This window comes from Mauremys mutica, chromosome 1 (genome assembly GCF_020497125.1).
Source record: "Mauremys mutica isolate MM-2020 ecotype Southern chromosome 1, ASM2049712v1, whole genome shotgun sequence".
Lineage (NCBI taxonomy): Eukaryota > Metazoa > Chordata > Testudines > Geoemydidae > Mauremys > Mauremys mutica.
The window spans coordinates 194,933,609-194,961,017 of record NC_059072.1 but is presented as its reverse complement, the minus strand read 5'-3'; the positions used below and the strand labels follow the sequence as shown (position 1 = coordinate 194,961,017).

Genomic DNA, 27,409 nt, shown 5'->3' with positions numbered 1-27,409 from the left:
ATCCTGTAAGTAGTGCAGATTTTTTTGGGGGGAGGGGGGTTGAGTTTTTTAAGTGTTTTCAGAATTTTTTTTTGCAAATCAAATATTTGTGTCAAAAACAGTTCATGAAAATCAAAAATTTTCCAGTTTCAGTTTTTGTTTTAAAAAAAAGGAAGTTTTTCATGGGGAAATTTAGGAGAAAAAAATTCCTTTTAAATAAAAGTGTTTTCTTATAAATTTTGCCCCTGAATAGTTCTGCTGAAACCACTGAGGATTACTTGTGTGATGTGTGCAGGATTTGTTCCAGTGTACAAAACACACATGCATTTATTTGTTTTACTCTGACTCCAGTTGTTTGAAATCTATGCAATTACTCTCAGCAATAATGTTAAACACAAGGATAAGTCTTTGTCGGATTGGGGCCTATATGACCAAATGTCACCAGACTTATATTATTTACAGCTAAATTTAACTGGATACAAATTGCATTAAATAGAATGAAGTTTAAAAAATAAATATCAAGATTAAAGAAAACTTACACATGGACAATTTACAGTTTGTCACCTTTTGATTGCCTAAATGTCTTTTATGTCTTTGCTTAACTTTTATTTTTAGTGTATTTAAATGTTGTTTTGCTATACAGTAGTTCAGAGGATTGAGAGTATTTAGAGCTATCCCTTCTGCCATAATCTTCTAAAGTTAATAATTTTGACCATCTAGAAGAAACTGTCTCCTCAGGGATACGACAAATAAACATGAATATGATTTCCCTCTGGCCCTGAGTAGATCCCACTTCAAGTTATGGGAACTGTTGCTTCAGTAGGTTTGTGTTACCAGTATTTGATTAATTAGTGAAATCAAAGTCTAATTTTGGTTGTGCAAGTATGAAAGGCTCATTTATGTGAGCTGTCAAAAGAAATTAGGAATCTAGTAACGAATGTAAAATACAACAGAAGACTTTTTTGTATTGGTGCTTTTATGTGGCTAAATGGTATGTGTCAAAAGCAGACTAGTTCAGTGGTTCGCCGCCGCTTGTTCAGGGAAAGCCCCTGGTGGGCCGGGCCAGTTTGTTTACCTGCCACGTCCGCGGGTTCAGCCGATCGCGGCTCCCTGCCAATGGAGACTGCAGGAGGCGGTGTGGGCCGAGGGATGTGCTGGTCGCCCTTTCTGCAGCCCCTATTAGTCTGGAGCGGTGAACCGCGGCCAGTGGGAGCCGCGATCAGCCGAACTTGTGGACACGGCAGGTAAACAAACCGGCCTGGCCTGCCAGGGGCTTTCCCTGAGCAAGCGGCGGCCGTAGTTTCAGAACCACTGGGCTAGTCCATGGTATTTGGTTCAGTAAAAAGTATATTGCCAACAGCTTAAACAGGCTATATCCGTGCTGAAACTAGTTCAAACATCTTTCCTCTTATTCATGAGGTCCATGGATCCATGACACTGGGCACAGTGGAGTCGCATCTTACGTGGGGGCTAGGTTCTAAAGTCAGCGCGTAAGGCGAAAATCGCGTATAGTCAAAATTACCCTTGAAAATCCCTTAAATCACCTGTAAAGTACAGTATACTGTACATGGTTTTGTGTATACAACCCTATACAGTAATATGTATAATGTATACAGTAATGTACAGTATATAATAGAGTACATATGCAAAATATAATTTTACAGTACTGTATTTTTAATTACAGGGGGTAATTACAGGGGGTTATTACAGGAGGTTGTCAGGGCTTGATGCTGATCCAGGAAATGGAGGTGACGGAGAGCTTGGGTGACGGAGAGCGAGTCGTAGACGAAGTGGTTGGCTCTGATTCAGCTCGAGAAGATGATTGCGTAGGCTCATCTGCTGCTGGCTGTTTTTCCTTGAAAAACATGATGATCGGCAACTGTCACTGTTGTCTCTTGAGCTGCTCAAGCATTTCTTGATATGGTCTCAAATCGTCCGTAATACTACGTGTGATTTTGAGGCTTTGTTCCATAAAGGGATCGTATTTAGAAATTAAATCATTCAAGCATTTCGCTGCTTGGAACACTTCAGCAAATGTATGAAGATTCCAACTCGCTGGCTCTTCCTGTTTGTCATCATCATCTTCGTCTTCTGTAGACAATTTTATCAGTTCCTCTAACTCTTTGTTAGTCAATGTTTCTCTATGGCTCTCAATTAATTCTTCAATTTCTTCCTCAAGGATGTCGACGAAGCCATCACCACCCACTTGCCTGGCCACCTGAACAATGCGTTTCACTTCCTTGTCAATGGTCGGGAAACCCTTCAAATCATTCACATATTCTTTCCATAGGTTTCGCCAACATGCATTGACTGTTTCAGGCTTGATTGCATCCATTGCTTGTTTAATATAAGTGATGCAATCGGCAATGTTGAAGGACTTCCAACACTCAATCACATTAAGATTGGGATCAGCATCCATAGTGCTACATATCTGTGAGAACGTAAGCCTCGTGTACATGGCCATGAAACAGCGAATCACGCCTTGGTCGAGAGGTTGGAGGATGGAGGTGGTATGGGGGGGAGAAAGACGACTTCAACATCGTTATGTGCAAATCGGAGTGCCGTAGGGTGGCCAGGAGCGTTGTCTATAATCAGCAACACTTTAAAGTCAAGTCCTTTCTCTTCTGCTTGACCTCTGGAATGAAACACTTGCAGAACCAGTCCTGAAATTATGCTGCCATCACCCAAGCCTTTTTATTTGATTGCCAGAACCCAGGCAGATTTTTGTTCTTGCCTTTTAGGGCAGGGGATTTGCAGCCCTGTAGAGCAAGTCTGGCTTTATTAAATGCCCTGCCGAATTGCCACAAAACAACACAGTCACACAGTCTTTAGCTGCTTTGAATCCAGGGGCTTCTTTCTGATTTCGAAATGTAAGTGTGGTTGGACATTGTTTTCCAGAAGAGCCCAGTCTCGTCAACATTAAAAACTTGTTCTGGAAGATAACCCTTTTCTGCTATGATTTTCTTTAATTGTTCGGGGTAGGCTTTTGCTGCCTCTTCATTGGCAGATGCAGCTTCACCAGTAGTCTGCACGTTTTTTGAGGTTGAAGCGGTTCCTAAAACCGTTAAGCCAACCTTGGCTGGCTTTGAATTCCTTCTCATCAGAAGGCTGTCCCTCTTCGGCAGGAGGTTTGAACAGCACGTAGAGGCTAAGAGCCTTTTCTCGCAACGTGTTGCCATCGATAGGCATACGTTTACAGTTCATGTCTTCCAGCCATAAGTTTAATGCCTTTTCAATCTTCACTAAAATCTTATCATGCACCTGGCTCGTCACCTTAGCAGTTATCGGAGCACTTGATGCCACGGCCTGACAAATTTCTTTCTCTCGACTCTTGATGGCAAAGATGCTAGATTTGTTGTGGCCATATTTACGCACCACGTTGGAGACCGACATTCCATCTCTCAAGAAGTCCAACGCAGCCAATTTTTCCTCCAGTGTTGGAACAGATCACTGTTTCTTCAGTTGAGCACCAGATGAAATAGTTGACTTGCGTTTATGGGCCATGTAATAAGAAAAATACATATCTTTAAATACTAGACTCTCACTCAGCCCAGCGAGATGCTCACACTATGAGAGGCACGCGGGAACTGAGACTGACTGAGGGAACAGCAGATGCACGTCTCCCATCTCACGCTCACTTAGGCTTCAACCTCAAAAACGTGCAGACTACTGCTCATTGGATGGAATCGTCCGCACTATTTACAAGTATCTTCTTCTTGTTCTTTTTTTTGCCGAGTGCATATAGTTGAATTTGCGTAAGTTAAATGCGTGTATGATGCGACTCGCCTGTACTTTGCGCTTTGCAGCCTTGGAGACAGATCCTACCTGTCAATCAGAGACAAGGGAGGTGAGGCTCCATGTCTAACAAAAGGCCAGCTTTCATCTGCCTCTCCAGCTGCAGGCAGACAGAACAGCTTCTATCTGCTGCAGAGCAAATTTGAAGAAGCCTTAAAATCTGCAGGCTGTCAGGGTCTGCCTTTATTGGCAGAGAGGATTCCCTTTCTCCTCAGCTCTAGGACTGTCTGTACCCTGCTCATCATCCATGTGGAGCGCTGTGTGGCAGAGACTGCTAAGGCTACATCTGCACTGTGAGCTAGGGGTGTGATTCCCAGCTTGCATAGACATACTCATGCTAGCTCTCATGTGAGCTAGCATGCTAAAAATAAACTGCAGTGGTGCACGATAATGGCCCTGAGTACATACCCACGAGATTTGGGTGGGTTTGTACTCTGCGTAGCTAGTGCAATGCTACGGCTGCCCATGCTACTACAGCTACTAGTATTTTAAGGGTGCTAGCTCAGATGAGAGCCAGCACGAGTATGTTTACACGAACTGGGAATCACACCCCTAGCTTATAGTGTTGATGTAGCCTAAGGGCAGGTCCATACTCACCGCGCGGATCGACGCGGTGAGTTCGACTTCTCGGAGTTCGAACTATCGCGTCTAATCAAGACGCGATAGTTTGAACTCCCCGCGCGCTCCGGTCGACTCCGGAACTCCACCACCGCAAACGGCGGTGGCGGAGTCGACCTTGGAGCCGCGGAGTTCGACCCCGCCGCGTCTGGACGGGTAAGTCAGTCGAACTAGGGTACTTCGAGTTCAGCTACGCTATTTGCGTAGCTGAACTTGCGTACCCTAGTTCGACCCCCCCCCACCCTTAGTGTAGACCAGGCCTAAGAGAGGGAAAGCCAGTGTTCAGGCATGGAGAGGGTTTCCAGCAGCCTCCCTCCCCAAGCAGGAGAGCTTCCAGGGAGCATTGGCAGTACCTCAGCACCAAAATTCCCCAGGCTTGGCACATGCTATGGCAGCAGCCCCAGGAGTAGCAAGTGATGGCTCCCTACCCACCCCAAACTCCCTCATACATACGGGGTGAGTGTAGGTGGAAGCACAATATCAAAGGGCCAGAGAAACTTCCCACCTTGCCAATGGAGCCTTGGCTCACAGCCATGCCTGTTGACTGTGACGCACCTGCCCAGCCTCTCTCCTTTACTTCTGCAGTGGCAGGGAGCTACTGGCAGGGATCCAGAGACTGAACAAGGAGGAGAGTCTGGTAACAGGCCATTGGGCCCATCCCCTCCTTCTGCTGTACAGCAAGCCCCATTTCGGCCCTGCAGTGATTCAGGGCTGCGCCCTACCAGCACTGTTTCCCAGTGCAGCAAACAAGCCAAGGACTCGCCGTTGAATGTTCAGGTTTGGAGCCTGGTTCCCTTGGGGTGGAGTTGACCTATCTCCAGGCCAGGTCCAGGAATTTCTCTTAAAGCGAGGGATACAGGGGAGCCCCCTTCTGGAGCCATTCCAGCACAAATCTCCAGTCAGAACCTCCACTTTTTCAGGGCCAGAAACCTGATCAAAAGAATAACCAACCACATGGTTCTCTCCCCCAGCCCTCCTGGACTGTCATTCTGAAATTCCTCTCTCCTGAGCAGGAGGGAGGCATAAGAAAAGAAGTCTTTCAAATGTTCAGACCCCTCTAGTTGTCCCAACATAAGGAAAGAATAAAAGCTCTCAGCCCCCTTCATCTTAAGAGTCTGATTCAAGTGATTTCCAAGTCACAGAGTGAAATCTGTTTCCCTCAAGCCGCATAAATCTGCAGAGTGCAGCCGGGCAGATATCCACGGCACTTCGTTCCTCTGCTCATCTTTGTGGCATGCAGCATGGGGGATAATCCATTAGCACCTATGTCCCCTGGTCACCTTCATGGAGTGCAGCATGTGAAGTCAATGCTGGAAAGACCAGGCCACAGACAAGTGTTTCCTCTTGACATGCACACACAATCCCACAAAAGAAATTCTCCTTGCTTAGAGGAGGAAGATCGACACTCCAAATCAGAGCTAAAGACTCACATAATAAAATATTATTAAAAAGAGAAAAAAACCGCAAAAAAACAGAAAATAGATTTTAAGGCAAAAGAGTACTAACTATTCTGAGTTATAAGGTATGCACTTGCCTTAGAGAAGCTGTAGCTATACGCCTCATAAACCCTGTGAGTGTGTAATAGCATGATAAGGATTTTTCTGCCACACCTAAAAGACTGAAAGTATCGGGGCTGTCCTCCTCAGGGGCCACTATGGGTCGCCATATCATAACTATTGGGCTGTCATTCCCACTTCCTCCTAATCCACCCTCATCCCCCTGGTTACTTTCAGATGCAACGCTAGTGTGGATGAACGGTATTGTGAGGATGGTCTCTTCTAGCCTGTAAATAAATTTCTGTAGTCTAAGGAAGAGTTAGGGTATGCAGACTCCCCATCTCATTCTGGAGCAACTGAACCTGTCCCTCCCCTTCAGACAAAACAAGGCCCCAGAGCACATCTTGACATTAGTTATCTCAACAGATCCATGAAGAAATCAGAATTCATGATGGAGATCTTATAATCCACACTGCCATGAACAAAGGGACTGCAGCACATCAATAGATTTGAAGGACACCTATCTTCATATCTCAATTTGACAGTCTCATAGATGTGTCCTAAGCTGTGTTTTGAGAGCACAGTGTTACCAATACAAGTTCTTTCTCTTTGATTTATCAACAGCACTGCAAGAGTTTATGAAAATGCTGGTGGTGTTAGTAGCAGCTCAGGAAGGAGTCTTTTAACCCTGTTTTGGTGACTTCCTTATCCAAGCCTCATCCAGAGTCAGTACCATCAAAGCAATAAGTATGCTGCAGAGCCACCGTTTTGTGAGAGCTGTTTAAAAGTCTCAATGTATTTCCAGTGTCATGTCCTCTACAGAACACCTTATTGCAAGGAAGTCAGAAAAAGCTAAGAAATCTTATCAAAACAGTCAGCCTGTTCATGTACTTCTGTCTTTTCTGCGTTCAGTGGTCTCCCATGTGGATATTCTTACGCCTTGTCTACACTACAAAGTTTTGTCAGCACAAGGCAAAGCCAATATGATCTCAAGGCTTTGCTTCTGTATCTGGACTTGCCTCCTACTTATCATGACTGACAACACTTCAGCCATGTCATACATCAGCAAAAAAAGGGGAACATGGTTTACAGTTTTTCAAAGAGAAGCAGACCTCCTGATGACTTGGGCAAAGGAGACACTACAGACAAGTCGCTCCCTTCACATCCAAGGAAAAACTGAATGTTGTGGCTAACTGGCTCAGCAGGGGAAAGTTAGATCATTCAGAATGGGAACTACACCCAGAGGTGTTTCATTGCCTGGTAAAAGATAGATCTGTTTGCCTCCCACCTGAATTACAAAGTATCAGTCTCCTCCTCTTGCTGGTGGAATCACAGAGCCAAGGTGACAAAGCCTGTTGCAGAGATGGCCAGAAGGGACCTTTATATGCCTCCCTTCCCTTTCCTTTACACATCAGAATGCTACAAAAGATCAGGAGAGAAGCAGCACTGATAGTTGTGGTAGCCCAGTTCTGGTCAAGAGTCCTTGGTTCTCTGACCGTCTTGACGTGGTCCAAAGACCTCCCATCAGCTGTCTGTCCAGAAGGGATATGATGATATAAGGGCCAATTATGCATCAGAATCCAGACAATCTAAGCCTAACTGCCTGGTTCTTAAATAGAGCCTCTTAAGCCAAGTTTATTCAGAGAGGTAATATCCATGATTTTAGTTACTAGAAATAAATCTACTAACTCTGTATTCAGGGGCCCGGAGGTCAACCCCCACATCTGCTTCAGTACCACAGTGTCTCAAATTTCTTTAAGATAGACTCAGGCTATGCCTGACTTTTTTTTTTTTTTAAAGGAGTGCAGCATCTCTTCTACATCCTCCTGTAATGCATCAAATTATATTATGTGATCTTACCTAGTTCTAATTGCCATTACAGGCCCTCCGTTTGAACTACTGGTGAAGGTGCCTCATTACTTTCTAATCATTAAAGTGGTGTTTTTGATAGCAATCTTCTCTGTTCTTAGGGTGTCTGAGTTGTGAGCTCTTTTCCAGGAACTGCATTATTGCATGTTTCATAAGGCCAAAGTGGTAGTCAGAACTGATCAGTCTTCATACTAAAAGATCTAACTGCAGGCTCCATAAAGCACAGGAGATTGTACTTCCATCCTCCTGTCCAGCTTCATTTTGCCGCAAAGAGTAATTGTGGCATACTTTGGAGTCTGCTGAGCTCTCCAAGTATATATTTACCACACAGCTCAGGTCAGAAAGACACATGCTTTGTGCTTTATTATCCAGTGTCAAAGGGAAAGAAAGCTTCAAAATCCTCTGCTTCCAGGTGTCCAAATTATTTTCATCTCAGAAGCGCACAAGTCAAAAAATGTGTAACTCAGTCTTCCGGAATCAGAGCTCACTCCATTTGAACTGTGGCAGCTTCATGGGCAGAAAGATCATACACAAAAGAAAATCAGTAAAGCAGCTACTTGGTCACCTGTTCGTACCACCTTCAAATTCTGCAAGCTGGACATCAAGCATCTGGTGCTGACTTTAGTAGATGGGTGCTCCTTGCTATAGTAGTATCCCATTAACTATTAATAAAGGGTTATGCTCTTTCATATCTGTAAATAACTCTAAATAGTTCTTGCCTCGAATAGATGCTGGTATAAAAATCTGGATGTCATGGATCTGTGGACCTCATTACGAATAAAAATAGGAAAATTTTATCCGGGGCTCACCTGGAAATTTCCTTTCTTGGAGTAATGCAGTCCACAGAGACAAGCCACCTGAATGGGCTGTCAGTTGGGGAAAAGATATTGAATTCTTAATTGGCACTCAAAGTTTTTTGTTAGATGAATACCTTGCTCTACAGGAGGATGGTTCTGTTTAATCTTACTACTTAAGTTTCCTTCCTGATAGAGTGCTTAGTGTTTCCCAGGAAGTGTCTCGAGTGGTGGTTGGAGCCGCACCTTGTCTGCTTCTGATTGACAGGTTTGGTTTGCCTCCAGGGCTGCATAGAGTAGAGTACCCAGTGTCATGGATCTGTGGACCTAATTTATTTTAAGAAAGGAAAATTTCAGCTAAAACATGGATTAATTATCCTATTTTATCTTAATCTGTGTCTTGCTACTACTGTTTTAACAAGGCCTCACATCAATAGTTAATTGTAATCATCAGGAAGGCACCTTAGTATGTGGTTAACTTTAACCATGTGCTAAAGTGTTGTCCTGAATAGGAAAGATTTCCTGAATTGGAGTCCTGAAGTCTACATACACTTTTGTCAGTGATTTATTCTTTCTTTCTTTCTTTCTTTCTTTCTTTCTTTCTTTCTTTCTTTCTTTCTTTCTTTCTTTCTTTCTTTCTTTCTTTCTTTCTTTCTTTCTTTCTTTCTTTCTTTCTTTCTTTCTTTCTTTCTTTCTTTCTTTCTTTCTTTCTTTCTTTCTTTCTTTCTTTCTTTCTTTCTTTCTTTCTTTCTTTCTTTCTTTCTTTCTTTCTTTCTTTCTTTCTTTCTTTTCCAACAAAAACACTTTAAAACTTGACATTTTGTAGATGTTAGTGTGTTGTTGTTTTTTAATGTACATATGTACAGTAGCCACATTTCCATTATGGGTTTGACTTATTCAGTGAACTATATCAGAAAAATTCTGCAGTGAGAACATTTCAGTGACATTGCATCATGCCTCAGTCTTATGACCCAAGGTATTGTTAATGATGCCATCAGAAATTCAGTTTAAGGGGTCTGTATTTGGAGTGGTAAACTTTTGTCCTCTCAAATATTGCCTTTAGTCAACGCAGCAAACCAAATCCGTCTGTTGTACCTCTCCTGTGGCTCCCAAAACAGCCTGTGTACTTTTGAGTAGTAGTGTTTACACAACAGTGCAGCTTGAAACTTACCAGCTTCATGGAATCCTAATTAATGCATTTTGGTAGTGCTGTGACAGAGAACAGGAACAGAAGCATGATTGTGCACTCACCTATCAGTGAAGGGAAGTGAGGAGAACTGAAGGGAAGAGACACCAGGGTTCAGGGGGTGAAAATAAGAGTTTATTTCGTTCATAATATTGTCAACTTGATTAAAATTCAGTACTTGCACACCTAAGGAGATAGAGCAGCAGATTCTGTTGCATTCACTTTATGCAGATTTTTAATAACTGAATATGAAAATTTTAGTGCATTTACAGTGTAAATAGTAAACGCTTAAATCTATCTGCTACAGAACAGATACAAGTAAGTGGAACAAAGCCAATCCAAGGTCTCACAAATACAGAAATATTGGTAGTAAACTCCACAGCAACATTATCCATATAGACTCATATTCTTCGCATTTCTTGCTTTGCTTCATATAAATAATGGTCCTAGAAGTTGGAGTCAAAAACCCCAAATCCTGTCCCTTTTACTATTAAAAGAAATACATCTGATCTAATGTAAAAGATAAACTGTTCCATATAATATTGGAAGTACAGTGGTTCCGTCATGGAGATAATATGCAGTCATGGATTTTTTTTCTTTTCCCTTTTTATAGTAGTAATTAATGCAGTGCCGGATGCCATGTGATACATAGGATGGTATTCACCCTGTCGGATATGAATGTTCCGCATAACATGCTAATCTTTCAGCCTTGAATAACTATCTCCTTCTGTAATTGATCATTTTCCATTGCAAGAGAAGGTAATTGTCCTGGGCTTACATGTAACAAATTATTTAAATGTAATTTATAATGTGTTTTAAACATCAGTCCAGGGTGTGGCTGTACAGTATTTCAATTACAATCTCCTTCAATTTACCATTAGGAGAGAACTTCCCATTCCCATAATCCTCTGTTTGATGTTTATACTGCATCCTATGCCTCCTTTCCAATATACATGTGCTACCTCCACGCTCCTTGAATTCAAGTAGTGTTAATCTCAGAGCAGCCTAAAAGAGCACAAAAATGTATGGCTACTTATCATTGCCATTTAAATGTTATGCTTTTAAATTTCAACTTTAATTAAAGATACAGTTCTGACTTTGCTGCACCCACGTGTTTCATTTTATCTTAATTAGATTGTAAGCTATTTGGGCAGGTATCATCTTTTACTCTGTTTGTACAGTGCTGAGCAGGATGGAGCCTTGCTCCTGACTGGGTCTCTATGTGCTACCAGAATGCAAGTAATACAAATGATAATTGAACTTAATATCAATCAGGCGTCTTTAAAACTCCACCCATCATGCAAAGGGTTTCCTACTCTGCAAGTTGTATTCCATTCAACACACTGAGTTCCTAACTACAGAAAAAACAAAACAAAAACCTCCCTGTATGGAAGGCAGAATGTTAAGGCTCCAGAACTGTATGCTCTTTCAAGTATCTTCATGCACAACAATTACAGCGAGTTGAGGATAGGTTGGAGTAGTTGATGAGATGAGAAGTAAAGGGAAGTTAGTAGCACAGTAAATTCCATGTGAGGATCTGGTTGATGGATTACTGATCGTAGGCAGCATTAGAGATGAGTTTTCACTTCCTTTCAAAAGAAGGGATGGAGAAACTAGATTATCGGGAGGTGAGTAGACTGTTCCATATAGCTGGTTACCAGTGAAGAATTGACCCCTGACAAAGGAGAGCAGCTGGGGCCAGAAATGAAAGAGGAAAAGGGGGAGTGTGTGTGTAGGATTGAAGGAGAAACGAGATGGCAGATGGGGATGGATTGGGATCATGGCAATGACTGTAAATGAGTAGTTCCTTTCAGGGCTGGAATGGCATGACTGTCAACATGTGTGGGTTGAGTAGTATACTGCAGTGTTTGGAACAGACTGGATTTTGAGATGAGCAATTTAGGAAAGTCAGAAAGGAGGGAACAGCAATAATCTAAGCATGCAAATGAATAAGTGATTCAGCAGTGTGGAGGCAGATGAGGGCTGTATTGGGAAAGTGATAGCTGACATTCAGAAATAGATTTTCCGAATGCAACAATGTTAGGGGAAAGGAGGGCTCTGAGTTTAGGATGAGTCCATGATTAGACTTGGGAAAAGAGGGGAAGTTCAGAGTCTTGAGAGGAGATTGATGAACTGGTTATGCGGTAGGGGACACTGTAGCTAAACAGAAAGATGTCCCTTTTGGTGACAACTGAGGAAAACTAAGCTGAACAGGGATTGATATGTTCAGTTCAGGTGGACATGGAGTCAGGGATGGGGAGTCACTTAATGTTTTAAAAGAGACAGTTGGGTATCGCCACATTCACAATCATAGTTGATAATTATTCGTTCTTGTTTTCTTAATGGAGTATAGCTTCTACTTGGGTGAATCATATAACAATATAAATTCATTGTCTGAAATAGAATTGATGAATGATAGTTACATAATATACAACAGATGGAGGAAGGCGTGATATTGAACATCACTCTGTGATATCAATGTCAACACTATTTAATAACACAGTAAATATGCCTTTGATTACATTTGTTCTCTTTGTATTTTGAACATTAGGTTTATCCTGAATTGCAAATTACCAATGTTGTGGAAGCCAACCAGCCTGTGACAATCCAAAACTGGTGCAAGAGGGGACGGAAGCAGTGCAAGAGTCACCCTCACATTGTGGTTCCCTACAGGTGCTTGGGTGAGTTGTGTAGATTCTTAAATCTGCAGTTCTGTTTTCTCTCCATATGTATCTGTTCATTTAAAACTCTCTCCTCCTTGGGAAACGGGGATGACTATGCAACATTCTCACATCTTCATATTTCTCCTGGCGAGTATTGTCCATTTCAACAGTTCTTTAGACCAGGGATTCTCTACCTTTTTCTTACTGAGGCCCCCTTCAACATGCTGTAAAAACTCCAGGGCCCAGCGGGACTTGGGGCTCTGTCCTGCATTGGGCATAGGCATAGCTTGACTTCTATTCCCGCGTGGCTCCCCGCTCCAGCCCTGGGCTGCTCCCGGCTTCGTGTGGTGTCCAGCTCCAGCTCCGCGCTGCTCCCGGCTTGGGTGGGGCGAGGCACCAGACAGCAGATTTAAAAGAAACACAATGCACAGTCAAGATGTTGAACTAGTTGCCAGAGGATGTTTTGAAGGCCAAAAGTATAACTGGGTTCAAAAAAGAATTAGATAAGTTCATAGAGGATAGACCCTTCAATGGTTATTAGCCAAGACGGTCAGGGATTCAGCCCCATGCTCGGGGTGTCCCCAGATTTCTGATTTCCAGAAGTTGGGATTGGATGACGGGGTGCATCACTCAATAATTCCCCTGTTCTGTTCATTTCCTCTGAAGCATCTGGCCCCAGCCACTGTCGGAAGACAGGATCTTGCGCTGGATGGACCATTGGTCTGACACAGTATGGACGCTCTTATGTTTTTATATTTTTCTATGTGTTTGAACAGTGCCTTCCACAATGGGCCCTAGATCTATCTCAGGGCTTCTGAATGCTATTGTTATATTAAATAAATGTTGGGTGGTATAGGAAACCTCTTGGCTTTAGTCCCGCCTTTTGGATCCTGTTTTTTTCCTCCGTGGTTTCTGTTTTTCAGAGGTGAAACACACATAAATTAAGAGAATAGGCTGTTGAATTCTAATTAAGAATATGTTCACTTCTTCTTCGAGGGCTTGCTCATGTCCATTCCATTGTGTATATGTGTGTGCTCGCCACATGCACCGATGCTGAAAGTTTTTCCCTCAGTGGTATCCATAGGTTCTGGTGCCCTCTGGAGTGGCGTGCGTATATGCCGGTATAAGGGGCGCCGCTGGCACCCCCTCCCTCAGTTCCATCTTACTGCCAATGACTGTGCTGGTACGTCTCCTTGCCTCGGCAAGCGTTCCTTCTCAACTGTGCCCAGTTGTGAATTCTCTTGTATATAGTTATTAGAAAGTTTGTGTAGTGTATTAGTTCCCTTAGTGTATAAGTTAGAAATAGTTAGTCCCCTGCAGGACTTAGCCTAGGGCTTTCAGCCTTGTGACCACTGCAAAAAATCTATGCCAGTCAGTAATCCCCATCAAAGCTGTCTAAAGTGTTTGGGGGAGACCTACCTGAGCGACAAGTGTCACATTTGTAAGAGTTTCAAGCCGCAGACCAAAAAGGAGAGGGACATTCGGCTAAGAGTGCTCTTTATGGAGTCGGCCCTTACCACAGCTTTGGTGCGGATCACACTGCCAGTGTTGGTCGGAGGCTAAAAAGCAAAGAGAGGCTGGGAGAGGGCTTTCTCCTACGTCCCGTAAAGGGAAGGAGAGAGCTGGAGGGGAATAAAGACCTGTGCGAGGCAGCTCTTCCCCTCTGGACAGTGGCCAGGCTTCCGCACCTGTTGAGCTGTCGAGACCCCTTTGTGACCCGCCCGCTACCCCGGAAAGCGGCAGAGGCATTCAGCACCTGGCAGTGCCATCCACACCAAAGGCCTTTCAGGCCGCTAAGGACATATGATTCCTTCCGGCGCCGCCCACGCCAGACAGTGATGTGCCCCGTTCAAGTGGTAAACACTCTCTGGGACCTTTCCAGCGGTCCCCATTGGTGCGGCACCTTACCCTGACACAGGGAGTGCCCCGCCAGCGCTCACCAGAGCAGTGCCACCTGTCAGAGTTCCTGGCATCATTCTGTGGACACTAGACAACATTCCTTGGGATCCTGGTGTCCTTCGCTGGCTGTCTGGCGCAGACCTGTGGAGGTGCGTTGCCAGTCCCCAGAGTCCCAGCACGAGTTCATGGAGCGGTGAGGTCAATTTCCAAGCTTGCAACATTGCTCCGGAGAGTCCAGACGCCGGTCCTCAGAGTCCCGTCACTGTACCAGTTCCGATCCCTATGGGCAAGGCGTCGATCCCCTGAGCTGGGACGTTAATCCTCTTGCTCCCAATCTACGGAGTGGCAGTGCTCTCAAAGCGTAAGGCGTTGATCGCCGGGGTACCATCACCGATCCTCTGAATGATGACGCCGGTCACCAGAGGCATGGCACTGTACATCGCAGTACAGGTCACTGGTGGAGACCCAAGGAGAAGGCAGACGATATTGGGGTAGACAGGCAGCATCGGTACCATCATAGTCCCTCAGTCCCTAAGTCTCCCGCATTAGACTCAGTGAGTGAGGAGGAAGATCTATCGTCAGGCCAGGGCCACCCACTGGGGGCATCGGCATTCCCATCAGGGCCACCAGTGTCCGCGTGGCCCCAGTGCCGATAGCCGGCTCCCAGGCAGCAATGGAACCCCTTGGGGTTTCCCTAACCATGGGAGGGACACCGATCGGTCTCAGAGGAGTCTGAGAAATGGTCGGTGACAGTCTCCCGCCCGCCCCCAGACTGGGAAGCAGAGTCAGACCAAGATCCCCAGGGTCACCCAGCCCCAGCTGGGGCTCTTCTGCCAGAGGCCATGGAGTTGGCAGACCGGCAGTTATCTGCCTCCTCATCCTGTTTGCCTGATGAGGCAATAGAGGGACCTTCCCACATGGTCCCTCAGGATGATATAAAAGTTCACTAGGAGCTTCTCAAGAGGGTGGCTTCGAACCTGGGGTTAGAGGCTGAGGATTTGGCAGAACCCTCTGGCTCCCTGTTTGAGGTTTGAAGTTCAGCAGCCCCCTCCAGGGTGGCATTACCCATCCCCGTAGGAGTGGCAAAGCTGACTAAAGCCTTGTAGCAAACTTCCTCGTCCCTGCCCCCCATTTCCAAGCGGGCGGTAGAGGAAGTATTACAGTGTCTCCCTACTAAGGGATTTGAATACCTATATACACACCCTGCTCCTAGCTCACTGGTGGTATCTGCAGCCAATGAGCATGATAAGCAGGGCCAACCAGTATCAACCCCTAAGAATAAAGAGGTGAAGAGGCTTGATCTCTTTGGCAGAAAAAAATATTCTATGGCCAGTCTCCAGTTAAGAGTGGCCAACCATCAGGCCCTACTTGGCCACTACGATTTTAACATTTGGCAGTCCATGGCCAAGTTCTTACCATGATCCGAAGTGCCTGGAAGTTCAGGGATCTTGCAATCTGAGGATTTGGTTTCAGCTCTTCTTAAAATCCTGCGCTACATGAAGTTATCTGTTCTGTGTACTCTGTGTCAGGCTGCAAAATTATACTTTAGCAACTCAGTACAGATACTACTGCATAATGTAAACAGTCACTGTATGACTTTCTGTTTTGGATCACTTTATCCTGACTTACAACCATGTTGTCTTAGCTGAGTCCAGGTTAAAAATGAACTCTAAGATTTTTTTTTTAAATTACTTTCTAAGGAAATGAATTTTCTCTAAAAGCTGTTAGTGTAATTTTTAAAAGTTAAATTAACTTTCTGTATGTACGTTGGGTATCTTGTGCATCCACTGCTCTGCCTGGCTGCATGTGTGTCAGCTGCTAAAAGTGCAGCATCAGCATTGTGACCATTCTATATACTGTTATCTAAGACCCTGGTCCTGCAATCAACTGCACATAGACAGATCCCTGAAGAGAGAGAGAGCCCCACTGAAGCCACTGGGAATCCAGACGGGTACAGGAGTCTGCCTGTAAGAACCATGTTGTAAGATAGGAGCCTAAATATATCCAGAGGAAACAATACTTTAAATAGAAGCTTTAAATGCTCCCACTTAATGATCTGCTAAAACATATACCATTATAACATACTGAAGTGGTTCTTCAAGAACTATTGTATAGACTTTTTAAATAATATTTTCAGCAAGAGAGACACTTGGACTACACTGAGTCAGTGCGTAGTTTATTTCCATTTGGGATTTATCTCTCCATAGGGGTGAGAAACGTTGCTTGAGTGGCAGAAATATGTTTGCTTTCATGACAAAACATCTTCACTATTCATTTGCATGCCTGTCTTTTAGTTGAGGCTTTCTGGGATATGAGGATGAAGCAAATCACTTTAGCACTTGGCTGCGTTCTTAGCCTCACTCATGTGAAACTATGCTATATGGCAGTTATGCAGATTGCTTGTAGCAAAATGTTCTAATAATATTGATCAAATTTATTAGATTACATAGCTCATATTTCCTTTCCTTGAGTTCATGTGACTAAAGAAATAAACAATAAATAATTAAAATGAAATCAGAGTCCATTATCTGAGAAAGCTACACATTCAAGCTGTGACTACTTAAATTTTTGCCATGGGGGAAATAAGAAAATTTAACCTGATGAAGAAAAATGTTATCACTTTTGCTTACTTTCAGATGTGAAGTAACGCATTTTGCTGGGTTTCACACAGTGTTTATAAAATTACATCACATAAAGTTGAGTGGTCTCATGCGACGAATGCATTTCACTTTCAAGAATCTAATTTTATCATGTGTCTAGTTTATGCTGCCTTGGGCACTTGGGATTATTTTAGGCATTTCAGATTGTGGAGAAAGGGAAGCTTTTCATTAAAGGAAAGATTGTCAGGATCCAGTAAGTGAAGTTTTGCTTGTCTTAGCAAAATATTTTCTTCTGTTGTCTTCTCATTGTTGGATAATGATGTGTTTCAGAGCCTCTTTATTAATAAAGTTCAGAGCGTCTCTATTTACACCATGCAGCAGAAATATGGATCTACATTTACATAGCCAAAAAAACATTCTGAGATTTTTAGATCCGTTTTTTAATAAGGCTCTGGCTGCTGTTATTTGTATACTACAGAAATAACACCCATCGTGGATCTTTAGGAGATTAAAGAGCTAAATTATCCTGTATAAGAGACAGAAGAGGGCTGTTTGAATAGCAGTGTCAGGAGGCAGAATGCCTCCTTTGTGCTTGGTGGAGGATAGTGACCAGCTCAAGTTGCTAGACTGATGATGATGAGTGTAGCCAGTGCTTTTCCAGAACTCTCCTGGCATCACTTACCGGTACACATGCCACCCCCCAGACATGAAACCCCTTCATGGATTTTAAGGTCAGAAGGCAACATTATAATCACCTAGCCTAGGGTGACCAGAGAGCAAGTGTGAAAAATCGGGATGGGGGTGGGGGGTAATAGGCATCTATGTAAGAAAAAGCCCCAAATATCGGGACTGTCCCTATAAAATCGGGACATCTGGTCACCCTAACCTAGCCTGATATGCACAACACAGGCCAGAAATTTTCATTCAGTGATTCTTGCACCAAGTCCATAACTTCTCGCTGAGTTAGAATCTCTCTTTTTAAAAATAATACCCAGGATGAAATTTTGGCCCCCTTGAAGTAAAGGGCAAAACTCCTGTTGACTTCAATTGGGACCAGGGTTTTCACCCTGAAAGCAGTGAGTACTGCAGGTAATTTGAGGTCTTGCAATCTCCAGCACCTGTAATCAGACTATGCAAATTATAGCAGCCTTTTGTGTTCATGCATTAAGTGGAAAAGGGTAGCACACTTTCTTGCACCCTCTTTTCCTTCTCTACAGGGGCAGGCATATTTTGTCCCAATAAACTGACTGTATATCAGATCCCTGGATAAAAATGCTCATGTCTCTATTTTGTATATGTATAGAAGAAATTGTATTTACCAGTAATGAAGTATAGAATGGCCACTCATTGTATACCGCAGCCTGGGGGAGAATGGGAAGAGCTAACGACCAAATTATATGAAAACTCAGTTTCTGCTTTTTGGTACGTCATTTTTCCAATTACAATTGCATGAGAAAGTGTAGAGTCTCACCTTGCGTTATTTGTAAATGGATTCTATCTTTGATTGCTGCTGTATTCAGATAACTTCTTTGAAATACCAGTATGTACTGCAAGATCACCTATTTCTAACAGACAGCAGAAAAGTACACATTTTAGTTTAGGATATCAAATAGCTTATTCATATATAAACAAATTAGACTACATAGTAAGTATTCTTTTACTGTTCAGCATTGCAGAAAAGAGCCTGAGAGATTTGATTTTTGTTTACAATCAAAGCGATTTTTGTTAAATATTTATTAATTTGCCATTCTTATTTCTATGGTTTTTTAAAAATAATTATCACTTAGTTGTGACCAAAAAAAGTACATGATATTTAACTAAAGCTTTTATGTACATGCTCATAAAATGGTAAGGCATGTGCTTGATAATGCCTTTAAACATAGATGTACACATTATACTGAACTCTTGTGGTTTATTTGGTAACCCATTTGCAATTTTAAGTTTTTTAAATACACAGAATATATAAAGTCTACACAATTTTATGTCAGTGCTTAAGCTTCCATTTTATTTTTCTTTGTCAGCTCAATTTCCACCCAAAAAACACTCCACCCCCATGCACTCACACCCACACATAAGCCTCCCTTCCAAACAGTTAGATGTACTTACACTAGGGTCATCTACTTGATCAGTCAGACAAGATTAACTAAGCTATACAGTTCTTCTAGCTTGCTTCAGTCTCCACTCAGCTGTGTGATTGATGCGGATAAACCTCATGCTGCTTTGTTTTCCTTAAATAAAGAATACACTAAGCTTCAACCTACCCATCTATACAGTGTTTAGGTTTTCCTACAGGACTGGTTGACAGGAGAGGAGAGGAGAAGAAAGGGATGGCAATTTGAATATTTTAGTGAGGATGCTAAAAATAGAAATACCCCAGGTTCTGTGAAAGATGCTACCATTCGTTACAGTAGTTTTGTGAAAGGAAACCCTTTCACCTGTAGTATTTTCTTCATAAAGGGGCGTATTCCTGCCTAATGCTGATATTAACATTTTTGCTAAGCTATTGGCAGACATATTAAAAACAGTTCTGCCTGAATGAACCAAATAGCTTTTTTGTAAAATGTGCAAACATTACACTGAAAATAAGATCTCCTTAAATTACTCCTGGGGGAATTCTATGCCAGCAAATTAAAAATACTGTGTACAATATTTTAAATTTCTGCAAAGTTCTGCATATTTTATTTGTTAAAATAACACAGTATAATCACTCCCGTTTCAATTATTTTGGTAATTTATTTCAAAATACCCATCAACAAGTATGTCAATAATACATACAAAAACAAAAAAGAGTATTCTAGGAGTCGAGAGTTAAAGAAGCCTCTACAGCAACCCAGTTCCAGTTGGGGGAGGCGGGGGGTGCTGGATGGGGCTGCATGGGCCCCCCAGAGCCCAGACACCTGCACTCCACTCCTCACAGAGCCCAGCTGTGTGGCATCCCTTCTCCTCCGAGCCCAGCCACGGAGCACCCCCTGGCCCAAACACCTGCAGCCCCAGATGCTTTACTCCCTCCAGCTGCTTTACTGGGGGACATGGTGTGGTGCAACCCTGCCCTTCCTCACCCTTTGCCAGAGCTGGATCTCCGGGGCACACTCCTGTCCCCGGGAGAATGAGGATCAAGGCAGGCAGCCAGAGCATGCAGAGCCTCTATCCTTGCTGGGCTGGGTGCTCCCCTCACTATGAGCCAGCGGCTCCTACTGGCGGCCAGCAGCTCTGCAGCCCCAGTTTGGCACGGGGGGGGGGATGGAATTCTGTACAAATTCTGCATTGCGCAGTGGCACAGAACTCCCCCAGGCGTATTCAGTGTCGGAGTCTCTTGTTGCAGCAGTGTCTTTTGACACTATCTTCATATGCCAAATGTTAAAAATGTTCAGTTCTGAGGGATCTTTTCCTGACTCTTAATCCAGAGCTGTACTGATTGACTCATTGGACTGGATATTTTTCCAGCACCCTTCAATCAGAATTTCCAACATCTGTGTTCTCTCTACTGAATCATTGCAGTGAGCTTTTACGGCCTCAGTTCAGCAAGTATGTGCTTAGGTGCATTCCTCTTCTGCAAAATACTTAAGTATGTGCTTTAGTCACGTGCTTAAAGCTAAGCAGGTGTTTAAATACTTTGCTGAAGTGTTGAGTGTAGCCTCTGTCATAGAAAAATAAATGGTAATTGACAGATAAATGTACATTCATGTATGATTAAGAATAAATATAATTTTTATTAAATTTTTATATAATGGAAATCCAAAGGAGGAAAAAGAGACTTGTATAGATGATTTATAGTTGGTATGTATACACATGTATGATACACATGCCAATTTTGATACTGAGTCAGCTGGTATCTGTAGTAAGATTTACATCACCAGATATTGCAAAACAAGTCACAACCCACAAAACACTCCTGTCTTGATCCCAGTAGTTGTGAAAATGTGCTGTGAGATACTAAAAGAATTCCCTCCAAGTATATATTGAAAACTGGGTGTAGTCCATAGTTATAGCATTGAAATTTGAAAGGGAAAGGATATAATTTATATGCTTGAAGAATAATTGATTGGAGGGTTTCGTGGATATATGGGAATTCAGTTAATGATTTCTTGAACTAAATTGGATTGTCAATATGAATTGCATAATTATAAGTTTGTGTTATAGTTTATAGTCTCACAGCTTATTCAAATATATAAAAACTGTGTGATGATAACTTAAATCTGTTAGCAGGACTAATATTTAGTTGGGATGAATTCTTCCAGTGCCTCAGAATGACTTTCACAGAAGCTTTAATGATGATGTCTGAAGGTTTTTGTGTGTGCTTGCTTTTCTACAGTCCTCGATGATGTAAATACTACGTGCATACAACCCTCCCTCCCCCAAACCTATATTAAGAGAACATTAAGGTTGCAAAGTCCAGTGCTCAAAGTTAAGAAATGCTAGAATTAAGAATGTCTGTGCAAACTTTATTTGGCCCCCTCATGCATATGTATTATGATGGTCTCTAATCACATGATTTACATACTATTTTTTCCGTCTCTTTGGTCAGATGTAGTTTCCATAATACATAATTACAATATCAAAGGGCTTTTTCTTGCAGTGTGCCAAAAATGTTCACCCATTTCCACTTCAGGTGGAATCATGAGAGGTTTTTTTATTCAGGCTTTAATTTCCCTTTTTTACTGAAAAATAGTTTGGAATCCTCTTCATGTCCCTAAAGTTAGTACTTTTGGTGCTGTATTCCCTGGGATGGGCAAACTCATTATTACGACAGCCCCCTATGAGGAAATGGCTAATCCTCCAGGAGCAAATAACCTTTTTTTTTCCCCCGTTGTCTCTGCCCTGTTTAGTCTTTGACATTGGTGCTGCTGAAAATTATATCACATCTCTTTTCTTGTGCTTATTTTGATGATATCTTACAATCAAGACAAAAAGCACTGCCACCATTCCTCTTGTGCATGAAATTACAATTCATTTAAAAAAAAAATCCAAGCCAGAATGGTAATACTTCTTGCAGAGAAAATTAACAAGTAGATGAAGCTATGGAAATCACTTCATTACACCCAAAATCATGGATAGATTCATACCAGTATTTCATAGTTGTGCAGAAAATGAAGAAGTGCTGATTCATAGTCATCACCAGTAAACAGCTCAGGAACAACATATTGAAATGTTCAATGGGGTGTGCTTAAGAACCGGAGTTTTGAAAGCTGAAGAAAAATTACTCTTTAGGAGCAATAGATGGAATTTGAGTCTGAGCCTCTTGTTCACAATTTGTTCACAATTGAATGCTATTGAGATTGTATTTCTGTAGACTTGTAGGGAGACTTATATGTTACGCTCTGTGTTTTTTAAAGCTGTGGCATGTGAATAGAAATGTGCTTTCCTCTATTAAATCTAGCCATGAAATAAGATTTTTTGTTTGTTTGACTTTGGGACCATTTAACATGTTCATTGTTTGATCGCCATTGAACGAAAGTGTCATTTGGAGTTTGTATGTGGGGGGGAAACAGAAAATGAACTTTTTGTGTGAGTGTCAGGGCCAGGCTTTGGACGGCTGGCTTGCCCTAGTCAGCTAAGTTGTGATCTGAAGACAAACAGCGCGGTCAGGAGGGAGCTGGGTCAGAGTGCCAGGAAGTCAGGGTTGGGCACCAAGTTATAGGTAGCAGGGTTGGAGTCGAGCCAGGTCAGGATACCAGGAAGTCGGGCACCAAGTTATAGACATCAATTGAATAGCGAAGTCGAGGACAAACCAGGGTCAGAAACCAGAGTCTGAGGTCTATCGCAAGCAGGGTCTGGAGAAGAAGCAGGTAGTCTATGGTGTTGCTCAGACTGTTCCTCAGATGGCTTCCTGGTTTAAATACTGGTATCAGCCAATCAGTGGACTGTGAGGGAGCTCCACTCAGGCCTTGCTGGGTGGTACTTTTTGCCCAGTCTAGCTTCACAGGGTCCTCCTGGGGGACCTCAGGCTATGCCTCAAGTGGCAATGCAGAGACATCAGCAGCCCAGAACCCCTATAGTCCCAGATTCTAATCCTGCAGGTTCTTACATCTAGGTTCATGCATTAAGATGCAGAAGTTGCAGGTTTGATCCCCACTGCCCAGGACCCACCCAGGGGTTTCAGTGTTACACATCAAATAATTGATTGTTCACTTCCTTGCCCAGGGAGCCCATTATGTTTACTTCTCCAATGTGTCTAAGCCTCATTGCTGTAAATTTAAAACCTCATGTGCTTTCCAGACCTGGGATTCTTCCATGCAACAATACTTCCACCCACATACCAGGCTGACTTTTCATTTAGGCCTGGTCTACACTAAGAAGCGGGGGTCGAACTAGGGTACGCAAATTCAGCTACGTGAATAGTGTAGCTGAATTCGAAGTATCCTAGTTCGACCTACTCACCCGTCCAGACGCGGCGGGGTCGAACTCCGTGGCTCCCCCGTCGACTTCGCCACCGCCGTTTGCAGTGGTGGAGTACCGGAGTCGACCGCAGCGCTTCCAGAGTTCGAACTATCACGTCTAGATCAGACTCAATAGTTCAAACTCCGAGAAGTCGAACTCACCGCTTCGACCCGGAAGGTAAGTGTAAACCTACTCTTAGAATACATTTAATCTCCAACCAATACTTACAGTAAAATGGTGCTTAATTTACCATTTTTGAGATAAAACAAAAAACCTAATGTCTAATACAGCCCACGATGTAGATGTTGGTTTTTCATTTTCGAAGAACTGTACATGCACAAACTAACTAATCTTCCCATTGCCTCTTTAATATAGGTAGACAAATATATCCTCGTCTGTAAAATGGTGATAATAGTGCAGAGAGATCGCCGCCTTCAAAGTACACATTACCATGATATTGTTGTTTGACCTTGACCTTGCACAGAAACATAATGTCCTGAATTCCACCCATGGCACATATAAGAGAACAGGAGATTTCCTTCCTCGTGTGAGCAAAATTTGGACATTTGTTCATAAACATGTAAATTGTGCTGCTCCCAAGAAGATTTTAGGCTTTATCTTTTCAGTGAACAATATAGTTTTTTGCAGTGTTTGTTTCCAAGATGTCGTCTGTCCTCCTGCAATCACATTTGCCAAGTTAACTCTGTGCGTGTAAGAGAGCCCTGTTAATTTTCTCTCTGGAAAGGGATTTCTTATGAAGCCCATGTTGCCCTTCACGAAAAAGGTTTTATAAAAACAGTACTTAGTGATGTGACAGCACAAAGTGACAGAATTTATTTGTTGTCTGGATAAACTGCCCACAACTAGCCAAGAAAGACATAGCAGTACTGCCCGGCTGTTCTCTACAGAGGTAATGGAAAGCATTCAGCTATAAGACACATTCAACCTTTGTGATCAGCAAGTCCTGTTGTTGAAAGCACCAGAACAACAGGAGGTTGTGGAGCTATGTCCAATATGCTAAACTAGGCAGTATTTCCATGATGTGAAATGACACACATTATAATGCAACTATTCTAGGCTGATTTCCATAAAACTGTATTACGATGGCACCTGCCATCTCACCGCTGAACTGTTCGCTATGCTCAGCATTTGTCCCCTAGGGAAAGATACAGCACTTTACGATTGTATAAACACGTTCTTTGCAGAAGGAATATATTGACATTTGAAGGTCAAACATGCTACAACACTTCTCCCCTTAGTCTCTTCTCCCTTCCTCCTCCCCCCGCCCATTTTAGGCACCAAACCAATTCTATTTGTTATTTTGGGTTTTTAAATAGCTGTTAGTAAAAGCTTTCCCATGAAGAAGTAGTGTAAAATAAAACATCCGTGTATCAGGAGGCATTTTGTATTCGACATAGCTTTTTAAAAAAAAGTCTTACTCCCAGTAAATTTACAGAATGAATAATATAAATTGAAAATTATGTGTGTCCTGGATGCCCTGTAGTGCTGCTCCACACTTGCCTGAGGCTTAGGGGTGACACCAGTCTCCTCCACCCAGAGGCGGGCTGAGATGGGCCATAGTCCCTCCCCTCCACCATAAGGCCCTGCATGTGTCCTGCTTTTGCCTTTTGAAAAGATGGTCACCCTGTAGCAGCTTCATGTAATATAGAAGTTCAGGTCTTTGAATCCCTGTACAGGTCTGTTGCATCTTAGGCGCATTTAACATGCGCGATTTCAGCTTTACGCGGTTGGCAAAAAAAAGAAGAAAAAAAAGAGAAAAACAACAATTTTAAATACTGTTTCTGTAGTGCGGGTGATTCCGCCTGCCATTACACTCAATGTAATTTTGACTATATGCGATTTTCACTTTACGCGCTGACTGCAGAATGTAACCCCAGCGTAAGATGAGACAGACCTGTAAATACAAGCTTTCATATGAAATAGATATTCAAAAAAAAGTATTGGCTTTATTTTCTCTTGTAAATGTTGGTCTTGTGACGAAGAAAGGAGAACTTTAACTCATGCTTTTTCACTTTCACTGTAAGCCAAAATTTTCTGAATAATGATTTTTTTCAATGAAATTTTTCATCAAAAATTAAAATAAGCCCTGCAAAGAATGTTGACACATATTTTAATCTTCTCCCCACATCTCACATTTTTTCAACCAGCAACAGAGCAGGCTGCAATAATAATAATAATATAATAATAAAAAAAATACAAAACTTTTTTTAAAAAGGTTTAAACACTTCAACTGTAACTATAACTCTTAGGCTGAAGTGTACATCAAATTAGTGTTATCACCTGTTTATCCCTTTGGGTTAATGACAATGGAACTTTCTTACTTACATTAGTTACAGACAGAAGAAGAAACATTTTATTTTACAATATTCATTTAAAAAAATTAGTTATGTTGTTGATGACAAATTGGTTGTTGGGTGCTAGTTCTTTTTAGATTGCACATTTGTGCTGTACACAACAATTCTAACTAACCTATGTTGTAAAAATCAGTATCTTCATAACTTGAAGATTTTTTTTCTATTCAGATCAAACATAAAATTAATCTTTCCACATATGTTAATGAATGTGAGATTGGTATCACATTTACATTTCAGTTTTATTTTGCTATAGAGTTAAATGGAACTGACTTAAAATTCTCGGACTTGTTTACAAACCTCCACGCTTATTTATAATAAATAATGGCTTAAACTTCTTAGTTGGGAGGAAAACAAAAACCCTATGATTTAGAAATCTTTTCTAATGACTAATTAAGGGACAAAATTATGGTAGAAATCAGCGATACTCTGAACTCAGTGGTTCAGAAGCCAAATTAGCCATCAGCATTACCCAAAAGAACCACAGTAGTGAGAATTCATTGTTTCATTTACTATTATATATATATAATTGTTTCATTCATTCTCTCTCTCTAAAAATATTAAATGAAACAATATATATAGTCTCACAGCAAAATGACTGATCAATTAACAATTGGTTAATAACATGGTAAAAGCATCCTGATTGGTTAATAACTAAATCACCCAGTGTTTTAATATCCTGTGCTGCAAAGAGTAGCAGGAGACATATTAAAGAGCCACTTGTGGTTCGCGAGCCTCAGTCTGAGTATCACTGGTATAAAGTAAAATTTGCTCAAGGAACATAGGTGGACCTAGAAGATTTAAAGCCAGGGTTAATGTAAACTATTTCAATTTTGTTTAAAATATGCAAAACCAGAAACAAATTGTCTGCTTAATCTGCTCAAGTATTTTTTCAATGTGCATCTGATCTTATTTTTTTATTTATTTTTCACTGAATTATGTCTACAGGTCTGGGCTTCTAGGTCTAGGCCTTTACTCAGCGTGGAACTCATGAGATGACAGTTCAAAAATAGTTCCTGGGTGGGTGGGTAGTTGGATTGACAGATATATGCAGACACATGGCAGCAAAAATTATGTTGAGGAGGAAGATTTCTGGGGACTGTTTCCTTCTTATACAAATATCTTGCATGATATAGTTGTTCCTGTAGGGTCTAACATTAAATTAGTTCTTGCTGTGCAAAATATTTAAATCTAGCCTAATTGTGATTAGATCATTGTATTTAGGTCAAAGGAAAATTTGAGTCATACCAATTTATTAAGAGTTTATCTGGGCAAATTAATATGACCTCTGCAAAATGACGACAGTTTTTTGGGGACGAGGCTCAGTTTCTATGCAGAAGGTAGAAAAATAGATCAAGTCAAATATATGAACAGCGCATACCTTTTCTGTTGTCTGATCTTGCATGCTTTGCAGGAAATATTTTTTTTCTTTCACTTTAATAGTTCAGTATGTTGGCTCTTTTAGTTGTTCTTGCATATGTTTTCTCTTTATAATGAAATGGAGTCTTCAAGCTACCACTTACAGTGACGTTTTATACTACAGAAGAACACAAATTCCCTGCCTACCAAAATACCTGTCATAGAATCTCCACCTCAGTTTCATAGGTCCCATAACCACAAGCCAGTGCTGGGGTTCTCAGTACTGATTTCAAGTCCCCTTGCAAGTTAGCTTTTGCAGTAGGTTCACCTAGTTGTAGTTAATATGCAAAAGGTAGTATTTTAAAGGAAATGCTTTATTTTCTTGTTTTTAAATTTGGGAA

General features: G+C 42.0%; 1 protein-coding gene across 7 annotated transcripts in view; it reads left to right on the top strand.

The window, feature by feature from the left end:
* Window positions 1-27,409, top strand: part of LOC123361996 (amyloid beta precursor protein) — a 322,259-nt gene that overhangs the window by 119,710 nt on the left and 175,140 nt on the right. For all 7 annotated transcript variants that reach the window (XM_045002229.1, XM_045002228.1, XM_045002225.1 and 4 more), the window contains exon 3: window positions 12,289-12,418. In XM_045002229.1, coding sequence (XP_044858164.1) covers window positions 12,289-12,418 — 130 coding nt within the window. The remainder of the gene's footprint in view (window positions 1-12,288; window positions 12,419-27,409) is intronic.